General features: G+C 46.4%; 1 protein-coding gene across 1 annotated transcript in view; it reads left to right on the plus strand.

Moving 5' to 3' along the window:
• Positions 1-26,776, plus strand: part of LOC128350960 (WD repeat- and FYVE domain-containing protein 4-like) — a 286,030-nt gene that overhangs the window by 97,849 nt on the left and 161,405 nt on the right. The window contains exons 21-26 of the mRNA XM_053309906.1: positions 7,417-7,578; positions 15,541-15,723; positions 18,097-18,217; positions 18,527-18,684; positions 21,564-21,793; positions 23,083-23,192. Coding sequence (XP_053165881.1) covers positions 7,417-7,578; positions 15,541-15,723; positions 18,097-18,217; positions 18,527-18,684; positions 21,564-21,793; positions 23,083-23,192 — 964 coding nt within the window. The remainder of the gene's footprint in view (positions 1-7,416; positions 7,579-15,540; positions 15,724-18,096; positions 18,218-18,526; positions 18,685-21,563; positions 21,794-23,082; positions 23,193-26,776) is intronic.

Raw genomic sequence — 26,776 nt, forward strand, 5'->3', positions numbered from 1 at the left:
CGGCATTGAGGGAAACAGCGAATTTCGGGTGATTCGGGGCCGAACTGAATCACCCACGAAAAGATCCGAGAAATTTCGGGCACGAGCTGAATCACCCGAATTTTGGGTCCAAAAATTCGGGTGATTCGGACCTCCATTTTTTTGCCTTCTTCCCCCCCCCCACGTTTTGAACTATGATGTCTATTTGAATTTCCCGCCTTTTTGCATCCCATTGACTTCAATGCAAAAAGGTTGGATGTGACGTCTGCTTGAATTTCGGGTGCCAGGGGCAAAATAGTGGGGTGGGGTGGTAGTGCCTAATGGGTGGAGGTTACCACCCCAACTGCAGTTATAATGGAGCTTTCATCAGCCCCATAAGTGCACTTAGGGGGTGCTGGGGTGGCCCAGAGCGAGTGGTGGTGTAGTGTACATAGGGTGCCAACCACCCCCATGGGTTTCTAACCTATGGGGTACAGGGTTCTGTTGTTTCTGAGGTTTTCTGAGTGTGGATTCTATGATAGCAAATGAGATTTTCTATGAGACACCATGAATCCACTCTCTCTGGGCCACCCCAGCACCCCCCAAGTGCACTTATGGGGCTGCTGAAAGCTCCATTATAACTTATGAGGAAAAACCTTAAAGACGGAAATTCAACAATTCGCCAAAAATCAGCCCTCTGCCCAAATCCTTTGAAAAAATTCAGGTAGCTTCCTTGCCCCTACCTGGCACTACCACCAACCCCACCCAGCACTAGGACACCCCTTTCCCCCCGACACGGAGCAATACACCCTTCAAGGGGGGAAACCTTAAAGACGCGTAAACCTCAGAAATTCACCAAAAATCAGCCCTTTGCCCAATCCCTCTGCAATTGGGGTGGTAACCTCCACCCATTAGGCACTACCACCCCACCCCACTCTTTTGACCCAGATCCCACATTAATCCCCCATCTGCCCCAAAGACACTAAAATTTCAAAAATTCACCAAAAATCAGCCCTTTGACCAATCCCCCTGAAATTTGGGTGGTAGCCTCCACCCATTGGGCACTACCACCCCACCCCACTATTTTGCCCCTGGGACCCACTTTTTTGCCCCGAATCGATTTAGATTTGGACCCGAATAAATTCAGTTCCGAACCAAATCGGGGGGTGATTCGGGAGGGCCATATTCAGCCACAGAACAGAACGGGGGTGTTTCGGCTCAGGTCCAAATCGAAACACCAAAAATCCAAATTGCACACCCCTAACACACACACCAGAGAAGCTACTCTGATAGAGAGAGACTTGTTAAAAGGACAGTAACTGAACAAATTCCTGGGGGGGAAACCAGCTTGCTCCACCGGCTTGGGGCTGCCTGGGGGGAATTATGGTACAGCCCACCATGCTCCCAGACCCACTTTGGGATGCCCTGGCACCCCCCCCCCCAAAGGGGAGAATAGGCCAGCTGGGGCACCTCAAATCCCATTATTCCCTATGGGAGCAATGCAAAAATTGGAAAAATCTAAAATCAAAGAAGTGTCCAATTTGCTTTGGGGTTCGGTGGGTGCTTGGCACCCCTGGGTGCCCACAACCACCCCAGTTTTGTGCCCCTAGCAGGCCACCATGGCAACACACAGAGACACAACTAAGAAGACAACCAACTGGAAACCAAAAAAACCCACCACAGAAACAGACCTGCTGCTGTGCCTGCACAACTGCAAAACCAAACAACAGCACAAACTACACAACAACAGCACAAACCAACAAGACCTAACTAGGCTGCGCAAGGCAGTAAAACCAACCCGGCACACAAACTGCAAAGAAAGGCAAAAACACACCAACACACTGAATGAGAACTTACAGTAACACACACCTGGTTCTTCTGCTCTTCTCTTCATGTGCAATGCATGCGTTTTGCCTGTGGGGAAAGAAATGCCTCTGAGTGTCTGGTCCACCACGTTTGATGTATGTGTGCTGCTAGCTAGAAGAGGAGAAAGAGGGCGGGCTCTGAAAAAATTAAAGGGATAGGAAAGTCCAGCTCAGAGGCGGGTCAGTGGAGGCCACACACGACGTGGTGTGGTGGGAGACCACTTACTCATCATGGCCGGTGCATGTGTATCTTGTGTGTGTACGTGTCAGCAGAACCATACGAGAGGTAAGGGGGGAGGAATTAATAAAAACAATTCACAAGTACATATATACACATTACACAAGTACTGTATATATACAAATCCATCTATAAAGCAGCTATACAGTAATTACAACAACAACAACAACAACTATTGACACAAACCAGACCAAAAACACTATCTACAGAAAGGAACAGAAAAACCTCTACGACTAACAACATCCACCACCCACACACAACAGAAGAAACCTCCACACGCACATACAATCACGCACACACATGCACACACAACACTTCTATCTACACAAGCACATATTTACACACACTGAAATATTTACAAATATACCTTTTGGCAGTCCCGCTGCCCTCTCCCCGCAAGTCAACTTTGTACAACAACAAGCAACACAACACACATCAAAATATTTACATGTCATCTACACAGTCCCACACTGGCACAAACCAGTTAGTGTCTCTTTGTGTGTGTGCCCACTGCCCTCCGAGTGCTGTGGTCAGGTGGAACCAGGACCTAGTTCAGCAGCAGGCTACGCCGGTGGGGGGTGGTATACAGTTGCCAAGTCACAGCACTAGCGGGCACGCTGTACCTTGGCACAGCTGAAGGGGGAAGGTAGGGATGAGTGGAAGCTGCTGCCAGGCAGGTGACCGGCACTATGGGTCAACTATGGGCCAATCACTCGCCCAGCTCAATCTCCAGCTTGGGGTAGCCCAGCAGGGGGAGGTTAACTTTGAGGAAAACCAGCTGCTCGACCAAGCCAGGGTCCAACCAGGATCGAGCAGGTGTTACCACGTCACCAGCACATGAAAACACCTGCTTGCTCTGGACGCTGGTTGGCGGGCAGAAGAGGAGGTGTGCAGCAACCACTGTCAGGTCCAGCCAGACTTGGTGGTGGGTTGCTCAGAACTGTGCACAGTCCATCTCAGGGTCTTCCTCCACAGGCTCGTCCAAGTACTTGGCAACGCATTGCGCAGCACTGGTGCACCTGGTAGGCCGAGCCTCCCGCAAACTGGGCAAGGTGCCAAGGCACACCCACTTAAACCACTGGGGTGATTTAGTGGGAGGAACTGCCTGTTGAGCTGGCACCTCTGCCTGGGATGCCACGCCGCAGGACTGAGAAGAAGAAGGGGTGGGAGTTGAACAGTCGCCCCCCCACACTTCTGCTGCTGGGTGTGGGTCGTGCACGCTCAGGGGAGCACATCAACACCACCCTCCTGGTCTCTGCTGGTCCTAGTGACCTCCTCTTCCCTAACTCTATCAACCAGGAGGTCCCTCCACTGGGCAAGTCATGGGCACAAACAACATTGCCTTTGATGGTCGAGTCACAGAGACAAGCCAGGACATATTCCTCCCTGTCACCCAATTCATCTACCAGCCTGTTGACAACCCCAATCCTCAGCCTTGCAGCCAGAGCACGCTCCTCTGGTGTGGTCAGCGAAGTCCGGAGTTCAGCCATCAGCTTCTCCAGGAGGAGAGCCGTGGGCAGGGCCTGGCTCAGAGGAGTGGTGTCACGACACAAATTCTTTGTGGCAAACAGGAAGGGCTTGAGTGCCAATACCATCTCGGACATGAGCTTCCATTCTGCATTGGATAGGTCGCACATGCCCAAGGAACTGTTCCTCACCAGGTTGCCGAGGGCCACCTCCTGCTCCAGCAGGTGCTGGAACAGGAGGAAGGTGGAGTTCCACCAGGTATCTACACCCGTGTGGATGAGATGTTGTGGAAGCCCATGGACATGCAGGCACCTGGACTTCTCATGTGGGCTGAAATCTTGTGGGACTTCTCCACAAGCATAGCTGTGGCAGCAACAGCACCTACCATGGGGCGGCCATGTTCCCTGGATGCCTTCACCTCCTTGAGGCCAAGGGCATCCCTGACAGTCAAGTGGAGCGTGTGTGCCATGCAGTGGATGTTCACACACTCCAACACTGACTACATAATGAAGCCTCGGAAGAGATGTGGCAACCTGCTTATCCACTCCTCAATTTGGTGGTCAATTATGGCTGCCACATCCTCCTTGGTATGCTTGACATCCAAGGAGTGCAAGACAGCCCACGTGTGCCGAAATGCGGTGTGGGATGCTCTGGAGCCAGAGGCAGCACCACTGGAGGTGTCCTCTCTCTCCGGACCCCACTAATGGGCGGTCAAGGCCAGGGAAACAGCATGCATCCCACTCACACTGTTCCACAGATCAGTGGTGAAATGCACACTGGTGCCATCCAGTGCTGAACACCAGCATGGCTGACACGAGCTCCCTGCACCACCTATACAGGGAGGGAACCACGTTCTGGTTGAACGTGGTCCTTGAGGGGATGGTGTAGTTAGGCGCTAGCAGCTGGAGTATCTGGAGGAAGTCAGAGTTCTCGAACACCTGAAAAGACTGGTCATCAGTGGCCATCATCTTCTTTATGAGACGGGTGAGTAGACATGGGTCCACATGACCAGGGCACTTCTTGCCCAACAACTGCGTCCACCGCTTGACTGGCAGTGTGCCCTGTTCCATGGAAGCTGGCACACTGCCCTTGTCAGCACTAGTTGCAGGCACATGAGGTGCACTAGTGCTGCCAGTGGAGTCAAGGAGATCTGGGTGACGCCGTCACATGTGTCGCCACATGGAAGTCATCCCCAGATGCTTAGCATCCTTGCCCCCAAATGACCTGTGCCCTGCAGTGGACACAGCGAGCAGCGGTTGGGGCATCTTGAGGGACTTCAAAATTCCTCCATACATCACTGCTCTGGGTGGCCTCAGACATCCTGGGTGCCATCTTGGGCCTCTTGGGTGATGGCAGACCTGGGGGTCTGCTGGTGCTCGCCCAACGCCATCACCCACCCCCATTCCACCCTATGTGGAAGAAGAAGGGCCAGGCTTCACTGGAGGATGACCCGCCCCCTCCACCTCAGCAGCAGACCCTTCCCCCTCGGAGCCAGACTGGGAGGACCCAGCACTGGCCTCTGCCACGACTTGGGCATCATTAGTGGGGCCCCCACTGAGTGGCGAGAGGAGCATTGGAAGGGCAGCAGGAGGGAGGGGAAATCTGGCTGCACTGCCAGCCATCAAGCCCCTGCCCTCCACTCCTGCCATGGAAGAAGCTTCCCTGGCAGGAGAGCCCCATCACCGCCAGACTCTGACCCAGGCACCAGCCCTGGCGGTGCACGACCCGATGGACCCGCCACTGGTCCAGGACTTGGCTCAGCGGCAGCAGGCTCCTCCGCATAGGAGAGCCTTCTTGACACCACCTCACCTAGGCCTAAGAATTTGTCGATGGGGACCTGTGGGACCACAGGATGGCATCTTCTCAGCCCCCCACCCCGGCCTCCCACACCAGCTTGGGGACCCCTCCCATCTCCGCCTGCCACCTTGCTGCAAGCTTTGCTTGCCACATGGCACTCAGACATTCCCGAAGAGCCTGGGGCTTAAAAAAAAAACCTTTTGGGGGGGTTAAAAAAAATTTTTTTAAGCCTATTGGGGGAAACTTTTTAAAAAAAACCTTTTAGGGAAAACCTTTTTAAAAAATTATTTAAAGAAACCCTATTTAAAGAAAACCCTTTTTAAAACAAGCCTACCCACCCACTCCACCCACAACAACAGTACAATACAATAAAAAACAATGCAATAAAATACACAATGGGGGTGGGGGCAACTAAGCAAGAACCTGTGAGGACAAGAAACAACCTGTAAAGAAAAAACACAGAAAATATACCTCCCCTCACCCAAACACGAAAAGAGGCCCTATTTAAGGAACACTAAAGGGGGAAAGGGGGACAACAAAAAGTAATCACTTACCCCCTCGTTGTCCTGGAGATCTTCTGCCCCCACACTGGTCAGGAGAAAAAAGAAGGAATTCCAGACTGGTGGCAGGCTGGCACAGCCAGGGCAGGGGCAGGGCAGAATGAAAAGCTTTCCAGCTATTTCACCCGCCCAAAAAACAAATTAAAAGTAAAAACACTGAGAAAATAAATAAAAAAGCTGGTGTGTGTGGGGGGAGTCTGTGGGAATGGGGATGGGGAAGTGGCGGGTGGGAGGGAAGGAAAGGGGAGAACAGAGAGGTGCTGGACTCTGGAGCAGGCACAGCAAGAAAAGGTTCCATAAAGGTATTAGCTACAGGCAAATGGTTGCTGTTGTTACCTCCCCACCTGCAGTATTTTCTACTCTCTTTTTAAGCAACTGGTCATTACCACATGTTGTGGTAGAAGTCCAATATGCAAATTACATGTTCTATGAAGAAGTCTGTTATTACTGTCTTGAATCTTGCCAAGCAGTTTATTTGGACTACTGTGAATCATAGAGGCTGTTCACACAAGTAGCCCTACCCAGGCTTGGACAGCCCTACTTGGGTAGGGTTGCTCATATGATGACCCAGGATCGAGGCTGGGTAGCCTGGGAATTTACCTTGGGTTTTTATCTGAGTTAAATGGTGTGAACCCAGTCCCCAGTCATGTGAATGCTTGGGCTGCATGCAGTCCGAACATATGTAGAGCTGGGTGCCTAGAGCACCCGACTCATGGGGGAATTCCTCACCATGCTCATCCTGTGGTGCATTGTGGATATCTGGAGGCCGGGAATCATTTTCCTGGCCTCCAGAATGCCATGCGGCTTGCAGCAGTGCCAGTAATGTGGGTGTGCAAGCTGCATGGCTGGGATGGCAACTGGATCGTCTGTGGGGGAAGACAGGTGCTCTCCTGCCTCCCCCCCCCCACATCTGCCCTCCCCGGCCCAGCAGAAGGTTCTGTGAATGATCTTGTAGTGTTTGAGATAAGGGGGGGAATTCTCTCTGTACACTTTCTCTACATCATTTGTAGTTTTATAAATCTCTGTCAAGTTATCTACCCATAGTCATCTTTCTTGGAAATCGAATAGTCCCAAGTGTCTTAACCTTTCATTACAGGGAAGGTGCTGATCACCCTGGATCATTTCACTTGTCCTTTTCTGAACCTAGGACTCTGAGGAAGCATCTTTTTAAAACAGGAGAATTTATCATTGTTCCTGAGGAAGCCATTTAGTTGAAATACATTGGGCCCTGTTCCCTGGGATTTTCACTTCAGCAGTCCCGTTGACATGGATAGGGGCTATGCTAAAGCACAATCTCTTGACTGTAAAGTGTTAATTAGTGGTTACTTAGTGGCCTAAAGCTGCATTGGCATCCAGGTGATCTCAGTGCAATCACATCACTTGCTCAGAGTGAAACCATTGGAAATCAACACAGGCTGACTAAAAATTGCCACTACTATGAGTTGTTTGTGAGAAGTGACCCTTTTAAAGATGTCTTGTATCTGTACGTAGTTGTTTCTGTTTTGCTGATTCACTTGTATGTTGTATCCAGACTCTAGCAGGTACAGAGGATTCCTGGGAAATCACCTATCCAGTGCACATCATGCAGTTCTTTTGTCTGGTATATCACAGATACTCCCAAGATCTCCTTTGGTGCAACTCAGACTTCCTTCAAGCCTTGGCTTTGGTCATTTTCCCCTCTGTGGTACCCCAGGTAAGAAGAGTCAATCCTCTGGTCATAGTGCACCCAGATTCTGTGTCTCAGCAATACATATCCACACTGTACTACCGTATGAACAGGTTCTGATAAAGAGATGTGGGGCAGAATCTGACACTATTTATTGGCCTGGACAAGCAAGTGCTGCAGAACAGATTAAACTAAAATATCTTATTGGACCATATGGAAGAACAGCTCTCTATTCCTCCTAACCTTTTCCCCTCTGCCACCTTTTGGTATGGCTGGGTCCACTACAACAGCCCTTAAAAAACAACAACCCACCCTTCAGTAATGTGGAAAGGCTTATAGGTGTGGGATGTAGACAATCAACAAGCTTCTAATTTTTATTTTTTAAAAACAAGAAAATTTACTTCTGGAAAAATTGGTTCGATTAAAAAATTACTTCTGCAGCCAAAAAAAAAAAAAAAATTCAAAAGAGTTATTAACAGAGCAAGTCAGGGAAAATAAAAACTGGAAAAACGCCTCTACTACCTGATGCTATACTAGTCCGTACTCAAAGTCCTCTGTGCTTTCTTGTCAGCTTCTGGCTTGCTGGGTGGTTCTGATTACAGCACAGGTCTGGGGCTCAATCCAGTCTGGCTCTTCTTTTTCTTCTTAGTGATTTCAGTTGGGTTTCTCCCTCCAGCAGATTGACTTCCAGGACTCTTTGAGGCACTTCACACGAGCAGTGTGAAGCGCCTCACAGTGGTTTGTGGGGAGAGTGGGCTCAGCCCGCTCTCCCCACAAACAATGAAACCTGTAGCCCTGGGCAGCCAGATCAGTCACCCACACAACTACTGGCTCTGTCACAGAACTGGTGGGGGCTGCGAGGATCAGGGGCCACTCAGCCTTCAGAAGTCCTAGGATGCCCCATGTGAGTGCATGGGGCATTCGGGGGGGGGCAAAACCGGGAGGCTGCTTATAGCCTCCTGGCCAGGGGCATACTCATGTGTCGCTGCACACCGTGGCAACACATGAGCAAATAAACAGGGTTAATGGAGTGCTTGCTCTGTTAACCTCATTTAAGAGGAGGGGTTTAGGCAGGCTAGCCGCCTTGGAACCACAGGCTCGCCTGCAAGCCCTTAGGAACCACAGGCTCCCTTAGCCCGCTTTCTGGTGAATGACAGAATAGCCTCTCTGTCTTCTTCAGCTCAGACTCTCTCCAGCAGACTTGACTTCTCCGACTTCCAGGACTCTCTCTTAGGACTCTGTTGACTTGCCTCTGTCTCTCAGGATTCTGTTAACTTGCCTCTCTTCCTTCTCAAAACACTCCCAGTATATACAAGTTATCCGGCCCAACCGTTTAAGCCATCCAATCAGAACAAACAAAAATTCCCTCCATTTCTTGAAATCTCCTTTCAAGAAATGAAACCTTTCAATGTGAAACTACAGAAAAACAAGAATGAACATTTGACCCTGCCAGCTTTCTCCATTCACAAGGATTTGCAACCATAATCCTATTTACAGTAATGAAGTTTTGGGAATATAATATCAGGGCTTACAGTATTTACAAAAAGAGGTTTGGGAATATTAATACATGATACAATACTGGGGCTTATTTACAGACACCCAAGAGGTCTAGGCCTAATTCCTTCACAGACCATCTCATGACCTTCTCAATGCCTGGCAGCCACCATTATCTGTCAGCCAATGCTTGTGATTGGAAAAGGTCATGAATCTGCTGACCTCATACACTGCAGTCTGCCCAGCTGACTTTTATCATGTTGCCATAAGAGGTAGCTTGGCAAGCAGCAGTATGCTCAAAGCTACTTAGGTTGATTTCAGCACCTGCACATGAGTGTCTCAGCCTGTGGTAGTGAAGCTGCCATGGGCTGACAGAAAACTGTGGTAGTCACATGCCAAGAGGATTATGAAAACAGACCCTCATGCTTGCTACATAACTAGACTTCTCCCCAACCCCACCTTTGGTTCAGAATATTATTGACCTTAATATTATTATGGGATTGTAAAGGTGCCTTGGAGGCAATTAGTGTACAGTGTGGCAACTTGCTTACTAATGAGGAATGGTGGTTGAGAACATTGAGTTCACAGAGGCCTCTGGGTATGGGGTGCTGGCTTGACTTCTAAAGCTCTAAGTGGCTTAATGAATACAATGAATATTTATATATGGTTAAATATACTATATATATTGTATATTTGACCATATACAACAATGTAGAGAGCACTTCCTCCCCATGTATCCCCTTGATCTGAGATGTAACAGAAAAAAATTCTCTTGGCTATTCTATGTTCTTTATTTTTATTTATTTATTGTTAAATTTATATACCACCTTTCATTAAAAACAATCCCAAGGCGGTTTACAAAAGTTAAAAATCATACAGTAAAAATGACAGTTAAAAATATTAAGCTAAAAATATGAGACAAATCTGATTTAAAATATATAAAATACAAACATAAAAAACTATACACAGGTAAAAACACACAGAAGCAGCAATAGAAACAATCATGTAAAGGCCTAGATAAAAAGCCAAGACTTAACAAGCTTTCTAAAAACTGTGATGGAGTCCTCGGAGCGAATGGCCACTGGGAGAGCATTCCAAAGTCTGGGGGCAGCAACAGAGAAGGCCCTGTCCCGCATGCATGACAACGGAGCCTCCCTCATTCATACAATATGAATTGTATGAGATTGTTTGGCTAAGGTGATTGAGAAGGTAGTGGCCTCCCAGCTCCAGGCGGTCTTGGAGGAAACTGATTATCTAGACCCATTTCAAACTGGCTTTGGGGCAGGTTATGGGGTGGAGACTGCTTTGGTTGGCCTGATGGATGATCTCCAGAGTTTACAGAATTGACAGAGATCTCCAGAATTGACAGAGGGAGTGTGACTCTGTTGGTCCTTTTGGATCTCTCAGCGGCTTTTGATACCATCGAACATGGTATCCTTCTGGATCAAGTGGGGGGACTGGGCACAGGGGGCATTGCTTTGCAGTGCTTCCACTCATATCTCTCAGGCAGATTTCAGAAGGTGTTACTTGGAGACTACTGCTCTACAAAGTGAGAGCTTTTACATGGTCACCCTCAGGGGTCCATCTTGTCTCCAATGCTTTTTAACATCTACATAAAACGGCTGGCAGAGATAATCTGGGGATTTGGTGCAGGGTGTTATCAGTACACTGATGACACCCAAACCTGTTTCCTCATGTCAGCTTCATAAGGCAATGGCATAACTTCCCTAAATGCCTGCCACAAGATAGTAATGGGCTGGATGAGGGATAACAAACTGAGACTCAATCCAAACAACTCAGAGGTAGAGATGTGCACGGAACCGGCTGGTCCAGTTCGGTCTGGCACCCCCTTGAACCCACCCACCAGGTTCAGTACGGGGGGGGGGGTGATTCACAAACACTTTAGAAAAAATCTTACCTCCTTTGGGGGAGTTGTTGGAGGTGGTGGTGGGGTCTGTGGAGGTTTCCCCTCCCCCTGCCATCCTCCCTTCATGCCTATACTGGCCATTTAGCCAGGTCTTCGGCCCATTCAGGCCTTCCCCCTCCAGCACGGTGGCCATTTTGGAGGCTGCCGTGCCCGCACAATTTTTATTTATTTATTTATTTTAAAAGTATGCAAATCCCCTGCCCCCAACAGTTGTTCGGTCCGAGGTCGAACCTGTTTGCACACCCCTTCATTGTAGGAAGCCACAGCTTGGGAAATGGGATAGATCTGCCAGTTCTGGATAGGGTTACACCCCGCCCCCCGAAGGAACAGGTTCATAATTTGGGAGTTCTTCTGGACTCAACTCTCTCTTTGATATCTCAGTTGGAGGTGGTGACCAGGAGTGCTTTCTATCAGCTTTGGCTGATTTACCAACTGCGCACTTTCCTGGAAGTGAGTTACATTAAGACAGTGGTGCACATGCTGGTAACCTCCAGGCTTGACTACTGCAATGCACTGTACATGGGACTGCCTTTGTACATAGTCTGGAAACAACAATTGGTGCAGAATGCTGCTGCCAAATTGATCTCCGGGAAGTCCCAAAGAGACCATATTACTCCAGATTTAAAAGAACTACACTGGCTAACAATATGTTTCCGGGCAAAATATGAAGTGCTGGTTATTACCTATAAAGCCCTTAAAGGCTTGGGCCCAGGGTATTTAAGAGAACGCCTTCTTCATTATGAACCTCGCCGCCTATTAAGATCTTCAAGGGAGAGTGCTGCCAGATTGTCTGGTGACGACTCAAAGGAGAGCCTCCTCTGTAGTTGCCCCAGAGCTGTGAAACACACTTCCTGCTGAGATTAAAGCTGCTCCATTCCTGTTGACATTTAGGAAACAACTTAAGATGCATCTCTTCAGCCAAGCTTTTTAGCAATCTGGTAGTTTCTATGGATAAAAACATAACAGCCCTGCTGGATCAGGCCCAAGACCTATCTAGTCCAGCATCCTGTTTCACACCGTGGCTCACCAGATGTTCCTGGAAGCCTATAGGCAGGCGTTGAGGGCATGCCCTCTCTCCTGCCATTACTCCCCTGCAACTGGTATTCAGAGGCATCCTCTGATAGGCTGGAGGTGGCCTACAACCCTCAGACTAGTAGCTGTTGATAGATCTCTCCTCCATGAAGTTATCTAAACCCCTCTTAAAACCATCCAGGTTGTTGGCTGTCACTACATCTTGTAGCAGAGAATTCCGCAAGTTGATTATGTGTTGTAGGAAAAAGTACTTCCGTTTGTTGGTCCTAAATTTCCTGGCAATCAATTTCATGTGATGACCCCTGGTTCTAGTGTTATGGGAGAGGGAGAAGAATTTCTCTCTATCCACTTTCTCCACACAATGCATGATTTTATAGACCTCTATCATGTCTCCCCGTAGTCGTCTTTTTTCTAAACTAAAAAGCCCCAGGTGTTGTAGCCTTGCCTCATAAAGAAGGTGCTCTAGGCCCCTGATCATCTTGGTTTCCAGTTCTACAATGTCCTTTTTTAGATGTGGTGACCAGAATTGTATGCAGTACTCCAAGTGTGGTCGCACCATAGTTTTGTACAAGGGCATTATAATATTAGCAGGGGTTTTTTTCAATACTCTTCCTAACAATCCCTCACATGGAATTAGCCTTTTTCAAAGCTGCCACACATTGGGTCAACACTTTCAATGAGCTGTCCACCACGACCCCAAGATCCCTCTCCGGGTCAGTCACCAACAGCTCAGATCCCATCAATGTATACGTGAAGCTGGGGTTTTTTGTCCCACTGTGCATCACTTTATACTTGCCAGCATTGAACCGCATTTGCCATTTTGTCACCCACTCACCCAGTTTGGAGAGATCCTTTTGGAGCTCTGCAAAATCTATTTTGGATTTCACTACCCAAAAGAGTTTGGTATCATCTGCAAATTTGGCCACCTCACTGCGTACCCCTACTTCTAGACCATTTATGAATAAATTTAAAAGCACCGGTCCCTGGGGGACCCCACTTCTTACTTCCCTCCATTGTGAAAACTCCCCATTTAAAACTACCCTTTGTTTCCTGTCTTTCAACCAGTTAGCAATCCACACATGTATTTGTCCCCTTATCCTATGACCGCTAAGTTTCCTCAGGAGTCTTTGATGAGGAACGTTGTCAAAAGCTTTTTGGAAGTCCAGGTATACTATGTCAGCTGGATCACCCTTATCCACACACTTGTTGACACTCTCAAAGAACTCCAAAAGGTTTTTGAAGGAAGATTTACCTTTGCGGAAGCCATGCTTGTTCTCTCCCAGCAGGCTCTGTTTTTCTATGTGTTTTACAATTTTATCCTTAAGGATGCTTTCTATCAATTTGCCTGGAACGGACCTTAAGCTATATGGCCTGTAATTTCCTGGATTGCCCCTGGATCCCTTTTTGAAAATCGGTGTTACATTGGCCACTTTCCAGTTCTCTGGTACAGAGCCTGAATGCAGGGATAAGTTATATATTTTAGCAAGGAGGTTGGCAATTTCACATTTGAGTTCTTTGAGAACTCTTGGATGGATGCCATCCGGCCCTGGAGATTTGCTAGTTTTCATTTTTTCCAGACAGTTTAGATCATCATCTCTTGTCACTTCTATCTGACTCAGTTCTTTAGCCTCCATCTGCAAAAAGCCTGGTTCAAGAACAGGTATATGCTCATTATCCTTTGCCGTGAAGATGGACACAAAGAACTCATTTAGCTTCTCTGCAACTTCCACATCCTCCTTAATAATCCCTTTCACTCACTCACTGTCTAATGGTCCAACCACCTCCCTGGCAGGTTTCCTGCTTCTGATGTATTTAAAGAAGTTTTTGTTATTCCCCTTGACACTTTTGGCTAAATGTTCCTCAAACTCTCTTTTTGCCTCCCTTATTGTCACCTTGCATTTCTTTTGCCAGAGCTTGTGTTTCTTTCTTTTCTCTTCATTTGGACAGGCCTTCCAGTGGCTGTCCTTGACTTTACCTGTTAGCCATGCTGGCATCCTTCTGGACTTAGTGGTACCTTTCCTGTTGGTATACTTTTTAACTGGGGTTCTAGTGTTGTGATTTTGAGTAAACTCTATGCATTCTGGAGTGAAGTGGCTCTCCTGATTCTCCTTTTCAGTTTACCTTTCACCATACTCTTCATTATGGAGAAGTTTCCTCTTCTGAAATTCAGAGTGTCTGTGTTAGACTTCCTTGGTGATTCTCTCCCCGCATGTATGTTGAATTTGATCGCACTATGATCACTGTTCCCTAAAGGGTCAATGACACTGTCATCACGCACCAGGTCCTGGGTGCCGCTCAGGATTCAGTCCAAGGTCACCTTCTCTCTGGTTGGTTCCATGACCAACTGTTCTAGGGCATAGTATCTAGAAATTTGATTTCTTTGTCATTTCCTGACTGTGAATTTACCTAGTCTATGTGTGGGTAGTTGATGTCACCCATTATTACTGCCCTCTCTCTCTTTGATGCCTCTCTTATTTGTTTCTCTAACTCCAGGTCACTCTCGGTGCTTTGATCCGGAAGGCGATAGCATGTCCCTAGTAAAACATTTCCTTTCAGTCCTTGTAATGTTACCCATAATGATTCTATGGAGGATTCTGGTCCACCTAGGTTTTCTAACTAATTGGAATCTATCCCTTCTTTGATATACAGCGCCACTCCTTCTCCAACCCTCCCCTCCCTGTCCCTTCTATGGAGTTTATATCCAGGAATAATCATGCCCCACTGGTTCTCACCATTTCACCAGGTTTCTGTTACACCCACTATATCTATGTTTTCATTAGTACCAAGTACTCCAGCTCACCCATCTTGGCTTGGAGGCTTCTGGCATTGGTATACAGACACCTATCCCTCACCAGGTGTTGCTGTGTGCTATCTCCCTTACCATCATTTGACCTATTTGGCAAGCTGTCCTGTGTTTTCTTCTGCTCAACTCCTGGCTCTACTCTGTCCCCTTCTGGTTTATCCAAAACATGTTCACCCTCACATCTTAGGAGATTTTGCCGGCTGAATTGTGGGGTAGGAGACAATAATTGGTTGTTTGAGTCCTGGAAAAATGCAATTTCCATGTGTCTGAAGTGCTGGGAAAAGGGCATCCGGATTTCCCTGCTGAGATAATTTGGAGAATGTCAGCTGTACAGCATTGAGCTGTTCCTCGCTCAAGAAAATCCTCATTTGGAAAGACCCTCAGTAATCTGTCCTATTAGAGCCCCTGGTGGCGCAGTGGTAAAACTGCCGCCCTGTAATCAGAAGGTTACAAGTTCGATCCTGACCAGGGGCTCAAGGTTGACTCAGCCTTCCATCCTTCCGAGATCGGTAAAATGAGTACCCAGAATGTTGGGGGCAATATGCTAAATCATTGTAAACCGCTTAGAGAGCTCCGGCTATAAAGCGGTATATAAATGTAAGTGCTATTGCTATTGCTATTGCTATTGCTATTAAACCTTCTTTGTGCTCTGTGCTGCCCTTCGTTTGTGAAAAATGAAGCCTGAATATAGACACACACATTTGTCTCACAGTTAACCTTTCTCTTTCTGCAGGGCAACTGTGAGGGTGATTCATCTCCCGACAGCCTGGCTGCTGCCTCTTGCAGTGAGAGGGGCTGTGCAGACTTGCACCCTGCCAGGAAGCAAGTGTGGGACTTCATACGCCTCCTTCTGATGGAAACCTTGCTTGTTGTCTCTGCCCAGAAACAGTGGCACCCTTTGGAACTGCTTCTTGAGGTCTATTTCATTTGGTAACCATAGTATCTTGGTGCTGTGTTCTGCTTAGATTGGGATGGGAGGTAAAGAGAAGAGGGCATAGGGCAAATCCACCTTGAAGCAGAACCCAAGGGCAGGCATTTGCAGCCAACGTGGTCTGAAGAATCCCTGACTGATAGTTTTAAAAAGAAATTAGCAGCTAACGCATTTAGTAGCAGCGTTTGAAATCATTTTGAGAGTCTGAGAAGTAGCAAGCAAGAAGTGTTGAAAACTCCCTTCACCTACCACTCCTCCCCTCCAACAGCTCCCCCCACCAGATAGGAAGCTGCCTTATACCGAGTCAGACCCTTGGTCCATCTAGCTCAGTATTGTCTACGTGGATGGGCAGCAGCTTCTCCAAAGTTACAGGCAGTTGTCTCTCAGCCCTACCTGGACATGCCAGGGAGTGAACTTGGGACCTTCTTCATGGAAAACAGATGCTCTACCACTGAGCTTGCTCCATCCCTTACACAGACCAAGCTGTTAATGGCAGATGGCAAGCAGCTATTGCAAGGTGAACTGGCTTATTCAGTTTTTAAAAAACACTGCAACATAAATTTGATTATGAATAGGATTCTTCTTTAGGGTTTCCCCACTAGATGTTTTCTGCATAACTGATATTTATTGCGCTGGTTCACACAATTGTTGAGAGGACAGGAGGTTCCATCCAAGATGGGGTGTGAGGCAGAACTGGTGATCACCATTCCTGTTGGAGTCCTCTGCCGCTCTACACCAGGGTGGCCAGAACCTAAGGGGTATACTCGTGGGTCAAATGGGCCGTAAACCAGAATTTGGCTTTAAAAAAAGCCAAATCTGGCCACCTAGCTCTACACACAATCGCTTCCCTCGGCCAGGGGTGGCTGCATCCAGACACTGCCAGCCCGGTCCCCACCCATCCAGTCCTTTAAGGGCCCAGATGCTGTTCCAGCAGCCTCAGTCGGGCATGGGCTCATGATGTCACCAGCCCCAAATCCCATGGCCCCAAAGTCACAGAGAGCAGCTGCAGCAGCTTTGAGCATTCTTGGATGCCTGTGGGAGCTTCTGAACTGCTTGGCCTGGCAAGGAGGTGTCTGAGTAAGTGGCAGGCATCTTAATCTCTACCTTGCTGCCCACTGCTCAGCCATGTTGTAACCCATCTGACCTGGAAGTCACCCCAGCAGAGGGGCTGGAAGACAGCCAAGCAGAAAGGAGCTGTCCAGGACTGCACAGGCAGGCAAGTTGTGCAATCAGAAAGCCTTGTCTGACCTATCAGGGAAGAGTATGCCCACCCATCAATTTTCCTCTCCTCATCAACTTGGCATCTCCTCCCTGTGCCAGCACAAATTTATTTCCCTCTATCTGATTAACACCATCCCTGGGGTGCTAACACGGGGAGTTCAGTTCAACGTTGACCTTCCTGCAGATGTTGACCTATAACTGACTATTGGCCACTGACTATACCTGACTATTGGCCACTGTGATTGGGGATTATGAGAGTTGTCCTCCAAAAACGGAGGAATGAAGTTGTGCAGCCCTGGGTTATAGGACAGAACTCAACAATCCCTCCTGTCTGAGGGCATCCTCAGAGGAGAGGGCCACCTGTCCAACACTTTCCCCTCCCCCATCACATGTTGCACAATCACACACTCACATGCCCCACATCTTCCTTGTCTCCCCAAGTTGACACTCCCCAGTCAGCGTTGTACCAGAAATGTCCAACACACGTGTCAGCCATTTCTGATACAATGCTGACTGGGGCTGCAAGGAGATACACTGCAGCCCCACAGCAGTGCTTTTGGGGAGCGTGTCAGTGGAGGGAAAGCAGTGGGGCAGGTAAGGACACCCTCCCTGCCCCTTAAAGGAACCCCCGCCTCCAAACTGGCTCAAAAACCAGACTTTCAAACCGGTTCAGTGCTCCATAAAAGGAAAGCTGAACTGGTTTGTGCACAATCCTAGTGGACAAGTAGCATCCCATGCTAGTGTTGCATGGGCAGCCAGTCTCTCTGCCAACATCTGTTGGTAGAGTCTGGGGCTGCTGGGCATGGCATGTGTGCTGAAGAGGTCATGGGACAGGTATAGGTGGACATTATAGGTGAGTGTGACATAGTATGTTGCTGGGCAGTGTGTAAGCAAAGGTGTTACAACTTGGGAGCCATGGAGTAGGCTCAGGATGATATCCACCTGTGTGTGGAGCCCACTCATTCTGGGCATGTGTATAATGGACATGCAGGTGAAGGCATATGATAGATGATGGGTGTGGAAGTGTTCCCATGATCAGTGGGAGTGTTTTGAGCTCCTACTTTGGATCCTAGATGACTGATGCCGTGTTTTGCCTGAGGTAGAACCAAGATTTCCACTCTATATCTTACTGTGCAGGTTTCTGCAGAGAACTCCACCACTGAGCAGAAGAGATGCTTCCAGACCGAGATATTGCTTTCCATAATAGATATCTTCCATGTAGCTGGCCAAGATGATGGGAAGGCTTCCATTTTAAGGGGTGAGTGCCATTAAGAGGTGAGTAGGAAGGCATCTTTGCAGTCTGAATTTATGCAAGACATGGCTAGACTACTGTCCAATATCAGACGGACCTCTTAGTGCCTGCCTGCAGGGATTCATGCAAAGAATGCAGGACTGGGTAGTATTTCATCTGATCCAGCAAAGTATTTCATACAGTTACAGCATTTGTCTGAAGAGGCAATCATTGCAAGCTTGATGACAGACACTTCTGTGATTGGCAGGCACACCTCTGTCCCTTCCTTTTATTTCACTTCATTCCTGAAATGCAACCTTCTTTTCTGCCTTGCAGGGAATAGTGATGCCAAAACTGCTTCAGAGCTGGCTGTGCCTTTGAGTCTATTGAATGTTTCCTATTTTACCCAGAAGCTAACAGAAAAGCTTTGTGCAGGAATGTTCATTGCAGACCCTACCAAGATCATCCAATTCCTTGTAGAGCAACTGGTGCTGGTAATGGTTTTCTTTGGTTACTATCAAGTCTAATTATATCACATCTTTATTTCATGGCACATCTATCTGGGAGCCCCCAGTAATTCAACAGGTTTGTTTTCTAGCCCAGATATTGCAGTTCCTGTGCAGCAGACACTTATCCTGAAGCTTCCTCATGTCTTTAAATGGATTTACTTTCCATATATCAGGGGGGGAAATCAATTTTTACATAGTTTTCTGCAAGCTGGTTGAAGGAGGAAAGGGTGGCTGTATGTCAGATATCTGGAGATTTAAGAATAATTATGGTGTATGCATTACTCCATAATGTTTTCAGTTGGATTCATATTTTGATACATCCATCTGAAAGCAATGGAGTAGGAAGCCATTAAGGTTGTTCACATGAGCAGCCCTACCCAGGCTTAAACAGTCCTACCTAGTTATAGCTGCTTGTGTGGAGTGCTGGGATCATTCCTGATTCTGGCGCCCTTCACCGGGGTAGCCTGGGTTTTGTACCCAGGTTTATAGTGAGGTAGAATTGCATAAGCATCCCTTCTACCCCATTCCCCCAGGCATGTGCACGCTTGGAATGCCTGCAGCCCAAGTGTGCACAGAGCTGGACAGCAAGAGCACCCAGCAGTGGTGCATGGTGGGATGCCAGGGGATTTCCTCCTCCGGCTCCTGGCTCTGCCGCTTGTCGCAGCACCATTTATGTGCCACACAAGTGGCAGAGCTTTGAGAGGAAGGGAAATCATGTGCAGGGAGGCCGGTAGGAGCCTACCTCCTCACCAGCCCTTCCTGGCTCCAAGGAGGAAGGTCATGTGAACAACATTATTGTCTGCATTCAGATTTGCATTCCGATATGCATCCCTTTAAAAGCAATGATGTAACTTGAAATCATGCACATTTGAATTCAAATTTCATTGCACATAAAATCAGAGCATTTTAGAGTTGGAAGGGACCTTTAGGTTCTGCTAGTCCAACGCCATGCTCATTAAAGGAAATGGCTACAGCATTGCTGACATATGACTGTCAGGCCACTGACTGAAAACCTCCAATGAAGAAGAGCCCATCACTGAACAAAGCAGATCATTCCACTGTCAAACAGCTCTTATCATTAGGAAATTCTCCATAATGTCTAATCTAAATCTACTTCCAGGAATTTTTCTCCAACTAAGCTTAAAACTAATGGGAAGCTGCGTTATATTCAGGGAACTGACTCTCCACCTGCATTTTCAACTGAGTTGAAGAAAACTTCTGGGCCTTGTAAAGTTCATCTTTTCTTGAAGACAAATTCAGGAATGAGGAATCCCTATGTGTGGGGGGGTGGGAGGCAGGTGATATTTTCCCTCCCTTTCTTCTTATTTTCCAAGGTGCACTCTTTTAAACAATACTCTTAGATCAGCAAGAGAGATATTTCTGCCTCACTTTGCTATGAGGCTGCTTTTTTGACTTTCAGATTGGTTTTGATGAGCACACAAGTTGTTTCTAGTTTTGGGGGAAATAAAATATTTCATTTACAGATCTAAGGTAATCTTGCCAGAAGCTCACTCATCTTTGTAATATAATAATTAATAATAAGTAAACAACTGTATTCTGAAAAGTGCAAAACTCTGGGCAAGACTTCATGGTGGCAAGGGATGAACAGTCATGTCTCTGCTGTGAGGTCTCACTCTGCCCCCACCCCTTTAAGATATCTTTTCAATTTTTGTGTGATGATAAATATCAAGACATCAAGTAGGTTCTATGGGGAAAAAACGCACATGAAAAAAGCCCACAAGAAAATTGCTCACTGAAAAAAAACCACTGTCATAAATGTGCACAAGGAAAATGCGCACATGGAAAATTGCTCACACCGAAAAATGCCCACACAGAAAAATTCCCTCGTTGGAGCGTAGTAACGTCTTTTCCTTGATGTGTTTGGAATGAGTATCTATTGGGGCGCCAGTCCAGGAGCAGATCCAGAGGGGGTGCGAGGGGGCAGTTGCACCCCCTGTGAATTTGGATCCAGATCGGCTGTTCTTTGGCAGCAGCAGCTTCATAAAAAGGGGTAGCTTAACTTTCTGCTGCTATTCCAGCTGTTTCCCAGCAGGGGGAGCATCAGCAAGCATCAGCAGCCTGATTTGATCTCCTGGGGTCTTGTGCTCCGCCCCTACTCTGACTTTTTACTGCAATTTGCCACCAGGAGAATGGAGTTGCTGGCTGTTGGGCTTATCTTCTCCCAGGAAAGTAAAACAAACAGCCCAAGCCTTATCTGTTTGTGGGGTGTGTGTGTGTGTGTGTGTGTGTGTGTGTGTGTGTGTGTGTGAGAGAGAGAGAGAGAGAGAGAAACATTTGCACTCAAGAGCATATGAATATGAAATATTTTAATCACAAGATATCGATAAGATAAAATATAGGTAATACCTATTCATTCTTATAACAGGGAGATGAATGGTTATCTACAATTATAAATACTTATGGTACTTGAAATTGCACATTTCAAATTACTATATGTGTGTATTTTTCTGTGTGGGCATTTTTCAGTGTGAGCAATGCTCCGTATATGCATTTTTCTTGTGTGCTTTTATGACAGTGGGGATTTTTCTGTGTGCAATTTTCTTGTGGGCTTTTTTCATGGGCATTTTTTTCTGGTTACCCATCAAGTAATGTACCAGAAGCAAGAAAGTTTACTAAGCAAGGAAGGTATTTTAGGAAGCCCAGAGGCATATCCTTCTATCCACACTTATACTGAACAAGAAAGCATTCTTAGCAGTAAGTCAAAGGCAGGTGACCTGCTTTTGCTCCCTGAAAGTGTTTGTCCATTATGTGCTAAGGCCAGAACCCTTGGTGCCAGTGGTGGTCAAAAGCAAAACTTGGTTCTGATCGGAATATTTCTGATTCTCTTTATTTTGTTCTAACAGGTCATAGAGACGGTTCTCCCCCACAAGGAATCAGTTATCAGCATTCTGTATAGTAGCTTAAACCGAGCCATCCTCTACTGCATGTCCATTTCCACTTCTGATCAACAAAGGCTCCTTAAAGTCCTCTGTACTCTTCAACAACAGTGGGATATCATCTTTGCAACACACAATTCTAGCATTAATTTCATCACCTGCCTATTGTTCTGCCTTTTCCAGCTGGAGTCCACAAGGTAGCAGTACCACTCTTTTTACAATCTGGATTTCTATTTTGCTATTCCAGGTGGAGTGTATGGAAGAGGATGGAAATTCCATAGTATCTTTCAGGGGAAAGGTGCTAACCAGAGTGGCTAGACACATTAAAGCAAAACATGTTCTAGCATTTGGAGTATCCTGCTGAGACAAACACCTCTGTAAGAATGTTGAAGGAAACCAAATGAATTTTGACAAGATTCTGATACAATTCATTTGGTTGCTATCTGCACTTACAAGACAAAAAAATTCAGTTTGATTTTATTTTTCAAAAAATGTGAGAAGCCCTACCTTAAAGGGCATGTAAGCCCTGTAGCAAAGACAAAACTTAGTACAGTGAAGTAAAAACTGTGGCAGCACCTCTGCCCAGCACCCACAATGTGGTGTGCTCTTTCTAAAGCCAGCCTTGAATAGCCATTTTTAAATTCAGAAGCTTTTACCTACTGAAGAATGAACATATTCTTAAACATTGAAGTACTTTGCCCTAGTTAATACTTCACCCTGTAATACTTCACCCTGCTAACTTGGCAAAGAGGCAGCTTTTAATGTGGCAATTCTCTTTATTTAGGGAGAGAAACTGGCCCTATCCTGCTGCTCTGTCTGTCTTCATTCAGATGCTCCCAGCGGCAGCCTGGCCTGGGCCAGCCATTGCCTGACAATGTGTTCTACACATTGTGAGGTATTACTTCTGTCCCAGTGAGCACTCTGCTTGAAATGAAAGCAACCGAGGCCTCAGGTATCTGGAGGGACTGGAAGACAAACCCAAGAAAGCAGAAACAGGAATAGTAGATAGGAGAGAAGCCTTATATGTGTGTTTACTATATTTATGTCCTACTTTTCATTTACAAATAGAAAAAAGCACTCATTGGTGCCAAGCTGGGAGTGATCTGGATCAGGACCCTCTCCCCATTGTGGTACCCAACTGCTTTATCTATTTACTGTTTACAAAACAAAAAAACAGGCCAGAAACCACCAGAAATCTGGACACATGCATCAGTTTGTTAGCTCTTTAAAAAGCCACTAGACTGCTTTCCATATGGAGCTTCCTTTATAATGAGACAGATTATGGATCCATCTAGCCCATTATCACCTGGCAGAAGTTTTTCTCTGCCCTCCTACCAGAGATTCTTTTAACTGCAGAGACTGAACCTGAGACCTTTTACATGTCTTTACACACTTCACCACTATTGTCTAGCTTTATTGTCTAGCTATTTGCATCCACAAGCTATCTGCTATTTATTGAGGCATTCAATTTCTCTGTCTGCAACAGCTGTCCAAAAGATCATGAAGCAAAGTGGAATTCAACTTCTGAACACCATAGTTTTCTGACCCCAAAGAAAGAGGAGGAAATGAAAGATTATCTCTCTGCTCCAAAGAATGGTAATGTATACAATATGGAATCTAACACTCTCAGGGCTACATTATAAAATGCCTAAAGTTTGTTACCATCTCTCTAAGGTGATCAGCCTCTCTTCCTCTTAGGTACTCTGGAGGCACAGACAAATCTTATTTTGAATATGTACCAATGAGATTTTTTCTGTCACTACACAAAGGGCAAATTGAGTTCCCCCACCCCACTTATGCTTTTCTTTTTCTGAGAAAATATGCTACACTAATGTTATTGGGTAGCTAAATTGGTCTGCTTATTTGTTTTTTCAAAATAAACCTGTGTGAGGAAGTACTACAGTTTTCTAAATTGGGCATTCTTGCAGACAAGAACTGAAATTCTTGGTGATAGATCTTTTCAAATGGAAAATCACATTTGAATAGCTCTTCATTAAAGGGAGGGTGTTTCCTGTTGCATAAACATTGGGGGGGGGAGAATGGTTGCAAATTAATAATCTCCGTCATTTCTGTGTTATATGCAGTGTTAAAATTGTGATGGCCAAATCACACAATCAGAGTCTTAATCTGATGGTGATGAATATGCACGCGTGAAATAATCCCTTGGCTTCTTGATTAAACTAAATTTCACCTGCTGGTCAATCAAAGAAAAATGAAAAGTAATGCATTTCAGACTCATTGTTCTGGTCCACCTGGGGCTTTTCAAGATATGATGATGGATAGCAAAATGATACAGTGTTCTCATGAAGTCAGAGTGAGAGCAATGTGCACAGGCAGAGCCACCATTGCACGAATGGATACAAAGAACCTGGTCTGCCGCGCTCAGGGGCCATGGCTCATACCCCAGCCATGCCCCCTACATCTGACATCTGTTGGGAATTCTCTCTGGTAAGAGAATCCTTTTTTCATTATAGCAGAGTGCACAGAGGCACAACACAGTGGAATTTGGTTAGGCATGCGTGTATGCTGAGAGTAAAGTAACTTGGAGCCAGTTCATCGATCCAAATCAATATAAATGGTATTTATTAGAGAACTCCATTCTAGATAGGAAAGTGAGGAGTTAGGATCTCTAATCTAGCTAGCTAGCTGGATGCAGATGGATTCTGCATCTTTGCACACATGGTGCAGGGGGAGGAGCTTGCATGTTGCAAGGTAGAAGGAAAGGAGGAGAAGAGGGAGAGAGGAAGGAAGTGGCTGGAAGGAAGGAAGTGTCCCTAGGAGTAGCAATCTACATTCCAAAGGGATAGTGTCAGAGCAGTAGAGAAGGGATGACCAATGTCTTGACCCTCTAGCCCTCTGACTCACTAGTCTGTCCTCCACTGTCACTGAGACAAGAGACAGCGCAAAGTCCTTCACTTCCAACAACATCAGATGCAGGGGACATGGTGCGCTTGCAAATGGAGCCACACCACCCAATTTTCAAGCATATTCTGCCCAGCGCCGCATTTGTAGGAAGGCCTGGAGCAGCTCTCCCTGCTTTAATAGGCAAGGATCCGCGTTCCTGGCAGGGCTGGGAATATCCTTGAAAATGGGGCACATGGCTCCATTTGCGAGCACACCACGCCCCCTGTGTCTGATGTCAGATGCATAAGACGTGGCTGGGGAGGCAGCAACAGGGAGCTGAACCGGGGCCTCCAGTGGCTTCCCTACGCTCCTGGCAATGTGGCCTGCATGATGGTGGAACCTAAGACCGAGTCTCAGTGGTTAGTGGCTTCCATGGTTTCTCTCCAAAGTGTGTCTCAGTGGTGTCTCTACCAACTGCTGAGACTCTTGGGTGCCACCATAATCAGAACCACAAAATATGGCAAGTTCAAGTTCTTTAATGTTACAGCCACAAGCCAAAACCAAAATACGGCAGCATCACTGAAAAAAGTGAGTCAAGGGCAATTTCGTAAAACCTCCCAGTCCCTCCCTCAGTGCCCCCAGTTTTTATCACAAAGTTCTATAAAGAAGTTTCAGTTCAGCTCTGATATTAATCACTTGCCCATGGTGCAAATATCTGAAAAAGGCTTCTAGCTAAAATAACTTGTGATCTGCTGGATTGTTTCCTGAATTTATGATTGATGATGGGGCAGGGTTATGTTGTTTTCCTTCTGACAAGATACAGGAATTCTCCCATATCTCTGTTATTGGAGCAGCAGCCCTGAGGGGCCATGTCAGAAATTAATTTTGTACTCAGGAGCCTAATCTGCATGCACACAAAAGGTGCCATTTCTGAATGTGGAAGTGATTACTTTTCTAGGTGAAGTACATACTAATGGTCAGTTGTGTGTCATTTGTCAATTTGCATATATTGGGTACTCTTTAATGGGTTTCAGAGTCCAAAAAATTAGAGCCAACATGATGCACAGTGTTCCAGCACTGGAATGTTCTGTGCTGGGGCTGCTGCAGACATTAGGCAGCCCTGACGCTGTTCAGGACAAGCAGTTACATAAACAGCACTACTGCAGTCATTCCCATTGCAGAAAATGGGGGAAACTGCAGTAGCACTTGCAGTCGCTTGTTCTCAACAGTGTTGGGGCTCCCTTATGAGTCTGCAGCAGCCCCAGTGTGGAGCACTCTGGTGCTGGAATGCTATGCATCATGTTAGTAAATATATGTAGTGACTGCATGTACATACATACATATGTACGTGTACACACATACCCTGGCTTGAGGTTTGCAAGCATATTAATGTCTTATCTCTCTGTTACTCTACACTTTATGATACCTAGCTCTATGAGTTATCATTCCTTGTACGTTTCAATGGGAGAGTGTTTCCACATTTTCCAGGACATTAATCATTTTTTCTGGGGTTTTGGATTTTTGTTTTAAAAGTAGTGTGATCTGGAACCTACTTCCAAAAATTGTGTGTGTTCTATCTTCCGTGGCTTGGTGTGGGAGTTTTATGGCATGCAAACAGTCTGTGAGTGAGTGAGATTCAAGCAATTTTATATTATATACAACATTCCAAATATTTTTACAAAACCCTATTTGACTGACCGATCGACCTACACCTTGTTCAGTGAGAACTGCACCCATGTGCAATTAGCTTTCCATTAGAGCAAGTCAAGAACTGTTAGGCAGGGACAGTGAAGAGCTGCTTGGGGTGCTATTCAACACCCAGTGTGGGTTTGTTTGTTTGTTTGTTTGTTTGTTTATTTATTTATTTATTTATTTATTGTTACATTTATATACCGCCTTTCATTAAAACAATCCCAAGGCAGTTTACAGCAAAATTTAAAAACAAGATTGTAAAAAAAGACAAAAAAAGACACAATTAAAATATTAAGCTAAAAATATAAAACAAATCTGATTAAAAAATTTAAAACACAAGCATAAAAGCAATATAGAGTACAAAGAGCAGCAGCAGAGAATCAAATAAAAGCCTGGGCAAAAAGCCAAGATTTTACACTCTTTCTAAAATCTGTGATGGAGACTGAGGAGCGAATAGCCACCGGGAGAGCATTCCAGAGTCTGGAGGCAGCAAAAGAGAAGGCCTTGTTCCACGTGCATGACAGCCGAGCCTCCCTCATTGTTGACACCCGGAGCAGAGCCCCCTCAGATGACCTCTTCAAGTGGGCAGTAACCCTTGGGAGCAGGTGGTCCCTCAGCTATGTGGGACACCTGCATATGAATAG

This window comes from Hemicordylus capensis, chromosome 3 (genome assembly GCF_027244095.1).
Source record: "Hemicordylus capensis ecotype Gifberg chromosome 3, rHemCap1.1.pri, whole genome shotgun sequence".
Taxonomy (NCBI): Eukaryota; Metazoa; Chordata; class Lepidosauria; order Squamata; family Cordylidae; genus Hemicordylus; species Hemicordylus capensis.